This window comes from Macadamia integrifolia, chromosome 13 (assembly GCF_013358625.1).
Source record: "Macadamia integrifolia cultivar HAES 741 chromosome 13, SCU_Mint_v3, whole genome shotgun sequence".
In the NCBI taxonomy this organism is placed as follows: domain Eukaryota; kingdom Viridiplantae; phylum Streptophyta; class Magnoliopsida; order Proteales; family Proteaceae; genus Macadamia; species Macadamia integrifolia.
The window spans coordinates 4,055,731-4,064,803 of NC_056569.1; the positions used below are offsets into that span (position 1 = coordinate 4,055,731).

Consider the following 9,073-nt stretch of genomic DNA (forward strand, 5'->3'; position numbering starts at 1 on the left):
GGGGGAGGTAGCAAAAAACTATAATTCTAGAAATATGAAGCTGTTTTTGCTTGGTAAGTAACCAGAGGGTGATTAGCATGTCTTTTATTTTACTGACAATATGACCTTGACTAATATGTTTGACAAATAAAACAAAGGACCTGTGACTACTATGTGGTTTACTTGGATCTATTCTGAGCAACAATATGACCAGATGGAAATTCTGGTGTGTAAGGTTCTTGGTTAGGACTTAGGAGGTGTGAGATCTTGATGAATAAAAACTGATGCTTGGTTTTTTTGGCTGCAAGTGAATAGAAAGGAAAACGACCGTGCAGAAAGTATGAAGGAGGGGAACAAAACCAAATGCTATCTGTCAACTATCCATCTAGTTTTTTGTTAGGCAACCAAACAGGTATAGGAAGTTCAAAATTCTTTATTACTAGTTTTTGTTCCCCCTCTCCTCAAGAAAAGGGTTGAAATCAGATGTATTTCTCTCTCTCATAATTGTACTTAATAGTTCTGTGTCATTTCGTGGAGTTAAAATTTTGGGAATACGTTTATGGAATTTGGTGAAAATCCTACATATGCAACACTTTGTGCAGCAGAAAGTGCCTGGCATGGATCCAAACATGTTTCAAGTATGCTGATCACAGTTGGCAACCTCAAGGTCTTATTTCTAGCACATGCAGCCTCTTTGTAGCCATGGCAGACACTGACACTTGTGTCCAAGTCCTTTTTATCTGAACCATTAGGATTCTGAAGAAATATGATCTTCCAAAGATCCTAGCCTGTAATTCAGTTTTTCAAATCCCATATGTGGTGTAGGAGAGGGATTCCCAGAATCTAGTTCTGGACTAGATGAATAGGTTTCAAAAGGAAGTAAGAAATAGGAAAGGCTTGTCTGTTTCTCTGTGTGGGGTACTGTGGTTATAGAATATGAGTCATAAAATTTGAAGGAACTAATTGAAGGTAGTCAAGAAACAACCAAAGTTCGGATGAGTGGTTTATTTGACTCAAGTATGAGGGTGATTGAGAAAAGATTGAAATCTCTTAACTCCTATGTGGTGTGGATTTATAGGGTATTGCTGCTGGTCTGTAGAATATAACCCTAGCAGTGGGTTCAGTTCAGCCAGTTAGAGGGCTGAAATTGGTGGTTGACAAGATTGGAACTATGATAATGATTTACAGAAAACTAAAGTGTGGGCTGAATAAAATATGAGATGAAAACAGAGACAAGACAGAAGTTATTGAATTAGGTAATAGGTATGTATGCTGGAAAATAAAAGATGATAGGAAAAGACTGACAAGACTGAAGTAATTGATTGGCTGATTGACTAGTAGAAGGCTGGATTTGGATCTGCAGAACTTGTGTCGTAAACTAGAATAGAAGGAAAGAGAGATCTTATCCCTCAGAGCCTACCCATTTTTAATTGAAGATAAGTGCTTTACAATGTATCCACTATCCACTTGGCTGAAAGTCGTCATATAGTTGCTTATCTTGGGGGAAGGGGTAAGCTTTATTGTGTTGCATGAATAATGGGCTAGATTACATGTCTATCTACAGATCTGAAGTATTCCTACCACTCAGTCTAGGACCAATCAACTCCTACTGGGAGCGAACAGATCTTATTTTAACAACTGAAAAGGGAAAGAAAATGGACAATATAGCTCTTAAATTCACATTGAATACCTCTAATTTAATGTCCTAATGGAAGTTGGACTGATTTTAATTAAGAGGCCAAAAAAAGAAGGGAAAAAAAATCCAACTAAACAGATCCTGATTTAAATTTTGACTGACCAAGAATATAGCAAAATAAAAGAAGGGTCACAAGGTTCCCTTGAGAGGAACCACTAGCTTTATTGAGCGACTCAACAGGTGGGATGCACCGGACCTTGGGCAGGGTCTGTGAAGCCCTTTTCCTGTCTTCCTAAGTCCATGGCATCCCTCAATCTGACTTATCATGGTTCTTCATTTGATACCAAATCCCATACTTCCTGAGAAATAACACCCTGGTTCCAGTGAACTAGCTAACTCTGCCCCAAGTCACAACTCATTCTTATGGTTGCATTGGTTTCAACGCGTTATGTGCTTTAACCATAGGACGTAACCATCTAGAAGAAATAAATGCATACTCCGTAAATCAAAATGAATCCAATAAAACAGGCCAAAAATGCAAATGAAAAGCATCCAAGGATTCAAAGGAAAATCAAAGGACTAGAATATTTTCACTCCACTCTCCCAAAGGTCTCTATTTCAGTTAATCACTTAAAAACCTACCCATTCTAGTAAGCATGCGGTGGCAAGTTTATTGTTATGCATCTCTCTTTTTTTTTTTTTTTTTTTTTAATGACGGGTATCCAGGCCTTCGGCCTGACTAGTCCCGCGGGCCCATATTGACCCCACAACCGCATGGACTAAGTCATACCAGAGTTGAATGAGAACCATTCAACTTTCACTGAAAGCAGTGAAGAGCACTAAACACCCCTGTGTGAGTGGCCCAAGGTGTTCCTAATGGGAGTCGAACTTAGGACGTCCGAGTTTACGGCTCGTACCAAGTTCGTTGCTCACCAACTGTGCTACCCCCTTGGGTTATTGTTGTTATGCATCTCTGATATCCCAAGTGTTCTAGTAATGTTCTCCTAAAATTTTGGCCTATTTTTATCGGATTGATTTTGATTTACAGAGTTACTCTTATTAGTAGCCAGTTGTTTGAAGCCTAGTAGTCATACTAGGTTGTTTGAACCTAATTGGAGTTTCTTAGGGAGTTGTTCATCACTTTCATGCGTTTATTAATGAGTCTTAGGAAGTTCTACCTTATAGGATTGTTGTTCATGGTTAATAAATTAAACCATTAATACATACAATTTTATTCATAGATCCTTGAAGTCTTCTAGAGTTCTGTGTTATCTAGAATGGAATTGTAGGAGTCGATGGTCGGTGCATACAAAATTTATAGAGGAATAGAAAATCTTCTGATAGAATAGAACTGACGATTTCTCTATGATCAATGAAAACAGCTGCTTTTTCTTGTCAGGTTGGATATGTAATTTTCTTGGATGCCTTATCCATGAATTTTGGACCTGCTTCCCCCCCCCCGCACCTTTCTCTTTTTTGCCCTTCCCAATATCATGTCTATATCAAGAATTGCTTACATCATTGGCCATTGCTGGGGTAAGAAGTGACTTTGCAAGAATACTGCAGCTGAAGTACCTTGAAATTAGGACAATGAGTTTGTCATAGAATATTTTTGTCGTGAAACGTGATTCCTTTTCTCAGGTTGTTCCTTGGTGCTTCATATTTCATAAATGATGTTATGATGTCTTATCATTATCTTTTGATCATTGCAGAACAACACATGCTTATTAATTTCAAGTAGTAGGATTATTTTCTTTTAAACAATTTTACACGGTTTGGTTGCAAAATGACTACTTCTCAGGTCTCTTACAAGTGGCTTAGTCGCAATTTCACAGTGTCATCAAATGATTCAAAGAGGTAGTGTTTCCCTTGTACAGAAGTTTGTTCCAGTGTTTTTTTTTTTTGGAGGGGGGGGGGCATAAAGTATAAATTGCTATAATGTTGTTTGTCATCATGCTAGGCTTCTTCTGGAGTTTGTCAAAAAACATGGAAGTGGATTGGAAGTGGTATACACTTTGTCAGGGTGGTTAAAGAACGATCCTCCTCCAGTTTACCATATACGGCTTGTTTCTGGATCTAAGCTTGCAGGTCAAATTATCTGGTCCACTGAAGTATTTCTATTTTAACTTTTGCATCTAGTTTTTTCCCTAAGGAACAATCTCATATCTGCAGTTTATGATTCTACTTCAATTTCAAGTCTTCGTTGTTAGGGATAAAAAGCACAAAAAAAGGGGAAAAAAAAAGAATGCAACCAAAACTGATCCACCATTTCGTCTTTTGTTTTAGACTCTTCTATTTATTTTGTTTGTATGGTTATTTCTCTGTGATTCAGTCATTGTGGGTTTCCAACTTTCCATATAATACGGGTTCTGCCTATGTAAGAACGATGGAATTCAGTGCTTGACTGAAGTGTCAGATTTCTTTCTTTGGTGGCAATTTTCCCATTAGGTGGTGGTTAAGGTCAGGTCATAGTTTGTCTTATGAGCTACCCCAAGCTGGGGTGATTAGACAGCAATTGTCTATTCTCAGCCTCTTCATTTTAGTTAATGTGCTTCTTGGTTGCTCCTGTTGTCCTTGTTGCATGTTATGTCTGTTTAGCTCTTTATATATATATATATATTATTCACTAAATTAATAAAATCATTATTTATCAAAAGGAAAAAAAGGCAAATGAAGCTCATATGGTACTCCTTTTCATATTTTTGGTGCCCAGAAGTTAAACAAGAATTTGAGGACAATTGCTCAGTTCAGGTGTACAGTGTACAAGCTTGCATTCCAAAGGATCCGGCTGTGCTTTGGAATGCTGAATTTGTACAGGCAGAAGAGCTCTTTAATCAGCCTTCAACTGTTGATAATTGCTTGAGAGACAACAGGTGATGCCTTTTGCATTCTAACTTCTCTTTTTGATGTGTTTGAATACCACATTGGTTTACCCAAAAAAGAATACCGCATTGATGAGTATTTGAGGAACTGAAAAGTCACAATATCACCTTGAAATGTAGTGAAATTGACGCATCATTTCTTTCGAGAAACTGGTTCCTGCAAGAAATTGCTTATTTTATTTTCTAAAAGCAGCTCCAAAAGCATCAAGACTTCCTTTTCAATTAAATATGCAATAGAATTTCATTCGTTTTCTGGTAATCTCAGTTTCCTATTTCATTTGATGTTGTTATGTAGAAATTATTTTTGGGTTGGGGGGAGGGGAACCAGTAAATGTTTTCCCCCCTCTCACCCACTCCAAATAAAAAATTATGTGACAGTTTTTGGTGCCGGTAATCCCTATGTTCAATGACCTTTCTTAATGTATACTACTGTGTATTAATCTTAGTTGGTCCCATGTGCTCCTTGTATTTTACTTTCTTCAGGTACTGTGGGGTTTCAAATTCCTTTGTCAAGCGCAATGCTAAAGAAACGCCTCCCGTTTTTGTGCCCCCACAGCGTAATAATTCAGGTGTGACAGGGCCATCCAAAAGTAGCTCTGCAAATCAAACTCCATTTGTTCCTCAACCACAAGAAGGAAAAATACAGCAAGTGAGCCCAAAAATTGGGCTGCAGTCCACCACTGTGGCATCAAATGATGTTAAAAATGAGCATAGTGCTAGGGAAGTTCATGCTCATACTACCAAACCTCATATGGATAAAGAAAAAGGTACAGCATTTCCTGCTAACAAAAAGACAGCCCAGAATGATAAAGGCTCTTCAGGAACTGGAGGATCACTAGCTAGTTTGTGGGGTCGTGCATCTACAAAGTCAAAGCCCAGCTGTCCCCCAGCAGAAACAAATAATGTTGTTCCAAACACCAGTGGTAGGTGCTCTAAGAGGGTATCATTACTTAGTTATGGTAACATGGCTTTACACTTTACTGGCATGTTGATTAAAATCAGTTACCATTTTTAAGAACCATTACCATCACACTTTGTTTTGTTGCTGACCTCTTTTTGAATTTTGAAAAATGTTAGTAAGTGCAGAAGCTCAAATTTGTGCTCATGAAGCAGTAGATGCCGTCAGCAGTGATGATGAGGGGCAAATTATCAAGCACAAGAGGGCCTCAAATGGTGAAGGCAGCCGGAAGAGAAGGGTAGTCTTTGATTTCTCTGATGAAGAAAATGAAGATGCAGTCAATCTAGCTTCACCGGATCCTCCAAAAAGGCAGTCAAGTCCAGACTCTAAACACAACAAGAAGTCATCGGTTCTGGATACGAATAATTTGGATTTTGAAGAGCAAAAAGAAGAAAATCCAAAGGTCAAGCAGGAGAAAATAACTGAAAGAGATTCTAGTCTATGGAGGGAAGATCCAGTTGCCAACCAGAAAAAACCTGGGATTTCTTTGTTAGATAAGTCTGACAATGCTGTCCCCAAAAATGATTTGAATAAAAAAGAGAAAACAACTGAAGCTGCTCCCAATTCTCCCAAAAGGAGAAAGGTGCTTAAGACGCGTATTGATGAACGTGGGAGAGAAGGTACACCTGCGATTTGCTGTTTTTCTTGGCTTAGCTCAGCACAGTAGTAGCCCTTTCTATTCAGGAATCTTTTTACTCGTCATATCCTCGTTATCCTGAATGAAGATGTTATACTGCTGATTTGTATCTGTTGAAATTTGATAATGGTGCTGGAATGCGCATGTCTCTTTCCAATTCAAGATTGGGTATAAGTGTCAAGTGAATTCCAACCCGACTTTGAGTAGTTCCTTGTTCAGGATCCCTTATTAAATCAAAATCAATTGTAACAACTCTTTGAAAAAAAAAAAATTAACTCCTTGAGAATGGTAGGATGACTGCTTTCTTGTGCATTGTTGGAACATCAATGGTTTCCAAAACTGTTAAAATTGGAATTTGGAATTATGACTTGGACTTATTTGTAGGTTACTCACAAATTTCAAGAGAAGTAATTTCCTTGAGTTGCTATTTTCTGACTACTGGCTACTTTCTTTCATCTATGTTTGATCTTTAAAGCTTCATATTTCAGGGAATGAAAACATAATGCTATATTTCATTTTGATAATCTCGACATTCTGCTTTTTCATTTCAGTGACTGAGGTTGTTTGGGAGGATGAGGGGGCAGAAAGCAAGACCACTGAGAAGAACCCAGTCAACAATGTTAACAACAGGTTAAATTTTTCTTTATCATGTTTCATATTTCAGTTTTATTTAATTGCTTCCATTTGAACTTATGGACCTGAAACTTATGAAATATTGCTCATATAAATTTGAAATCGTTATCCAAATTTAAAGTTTCAGGTACTTTAATAGCAGTTGGATTATTTAATTTTATTTTGATCCATGTAGACTATACTTCTGAGTATCAACTGTATTTAAGTGCTTATCAAGGCACATGGTAGACACCCAAAGTTTCCTGCCAATGGTTCCATCTAGGATATCTTTTAGGTGAATATGAAGTGATTAAATAGTTATGAACCTACCACTCGGTGGTCTTAGAATTCAAGAAAAGATCAGGAAACAACACGAAGCCACGTGGGGGCTGTTAAGAGTGTATGTGTCAGTTGGAGGTCTATGGGTTTCTCCATACTATGGGGTCGTATTTGTTGCAAGTTGTCTTTGTTAGTTGTCTTTAGGGTCCTACTCATATTATGTTTTTGGAGTCCTACTCAGAGTATGTAATTGTTTCAGATCTAATAAAATGAGACTGGCTGGCGTTTGGTGGTTAATTATCTATCGTACAAGTCTTGCTCCCCCAATCTGTTTCTCTATCAGTTCTCTTCTTCACAGGTTATGGTTTAGCTTTTTTTATAGGGCAGGCTATCCTGGTCAACCACACCCCCCCCCCCAAAAAAAAAAAATACAGTTTATAATTACCATGTGGGCTATATGATAGTGAAAGGGAGACCATGGCATGTGGTGGCTTTTAAAAAGAGCATATCCAATGCATGAGGCTCCCGCTATTGCAGGGTTTGGGGAGGGTCATTATGTACGCAGCCTTACCCTCGTTTCGTGGAGAGGCTGTTTCTTGACTAGAACCGGCGACCACTAGGTTGCAATAGAGCAACCTTACTGTTGCACCGAGGCCCGCCCTCTATGTGGCGGCTTCATAAGCCCCCTAATATTTTGACATATGTTCAATTCCAACATTCCTACATCTCATATATGGGAAAAGGGTATTATCTTTTGTTATTATACATTAGTAACAAAAATAATTAATTCTTGGGCTCTTAGCATAGAATAATGGTTTGATTTAACACATTCATGTATTGTAGAAGGGGCTCACTACATTATTGGATACCAACTACCATATGTCAGATAATAAGAACTAGCCAATTTACTGAATGTGGGATGCTCTGTCCAGTGGAATACCTATCATGCTTCCCCCCCCCCCCCCACCCCCCTTCCCCCTAAAAAAAATAAAAGGATAACAATCCTGGCTCTTCCCGTTGCCAGAAAGAAGGTTCGTTGATCAGACTGCTGCTATCACCTTGTCCTATTGACTATTTTTCTTCTGGGTGGATCCAATTAATAGAGAATTCACCATAGGCCATAACTGCAACACGTCTTTAATGGTCTCACCTCCCTCATCTTGGTTCTGCCTACATGTTCGAAGCACCCCTTAGCAAAAAAAAAAAGAAGGGCAGAAGAAAGCAAATTTTCATAATCATCTCTCTCTCTCTCTCTCACAGACACACACGAGCCCGCATGCGCACACATATGCTTTTAGACCAAGAAAAGAAACTGAAGGGGGAAAAGAAGAAGAAATGATTAAGTTTTCATTTTTTATTTTTTTTGGGTGGGGGGGATGTTCTGCAATTTTTTAAAGTTTATTCTCATCCTGGTAACGTCTTGATGTATGGTCGTCTGCCATGAATTGTGGGATACTTTTGTATTTGCCAGTATATCCCCCATCACCTGCTTTGTCTAAGCTTAATCTCAACTACTTGGCTTTGGCTACGGCCATACAATTTGGTTCTGCCAGTCAACTCTATTTAGTGCCATTGTTTCTGCTGAACTCATAAACATGATTTATATGCTTGCATCCTGCCGCCTTGTGACTCTTCTGCAACTGTTGGTTGTAATTTCAGGCCTCCTGCAACCAAGTCTCCAGCAGTGGGAGCAGCTGCTCCATCTATCCCAGCAGGCAAAGCTGGAAACAAGAAAGCAGGAAAAGGTGGTGTGAAGGATCCAAAGCAGGGAAATATTATGTCATTCTTCAAAAGGGTTTGAAACAACTTATAGCAAGGGTAGCTAGCACTCTCTATAGGAACTGCTAGTATGTTAAGGGAGTCATAGTTTTTGAGTTGTGAATATCAGGTATTCCTCATTCAATATGATCTCTTCACATTGCAGGTGAGGCCGCAATAGTGTTCTTAATATGTTCCACTGTTTTGTTACTTTTAAAGGGCTCGTTAGCGAGCAAACCTTATCATTCCGATAGCTGGCTTATCTCTATTTGTTCCATTTTTTATATTATTGATAATGTCTCATTTTTTGTTCTTTTTTCAAGGAATATTGA

At 38.5% G+C, this 9,073-nt stretch overlaps 1 protein-coding gene across 2 annotated transcripts in view; it reads left to right on the forward strand.

Annotated features, from left to right (window-relative positions):
* LOC122058582 overlaps positions 1 to 9,030 on the forward strand; it is a 9,710-nt gene extending 680 nt beyond the window's left edge. Inside the window, exons 2-8 of one of the 2 annotated variants that reach the window (XM_042621206.1) lie at positions 3,417 to 3,472; positions 3,576 to 3,703; positions 4,329 to 4,488; positions 4,981 to 5,420; positions 5,584 to 6,075; positions 6,644 to 6,722; positions 8,643 to 9,030. In XM_042621206.1, the coding sequence (XP_042477140.1) occupies positions 3,417 to 3,472; positions 3,576 to 3,703; positions 4,329 to 4,488; positions 4,981 to 5,420; positions 5,584 to 6,075; positions 6,644 to 6,722; positions 8,643 to 8,784 (1,497 nt within the window). In that variant the 3' untranslated portion in view covers positions 8,785 to 9,030. Of the gene's footprint in view, positions 1 to 3,416; positions 3,473 to 3,575; positions 3,704 to 4,328; positions 4,489 to 4,980; positions 5,421 to 5,574; positions 6,076 to 6,643; positions 6,723 to 8,642 lie in introns of both variants that reach the window. The other variant, XM_042621205.1, reaches the window with a different exon arrangement.
* Positions 9,031 to 9,073: the final 43 nt, after the last annotated feature.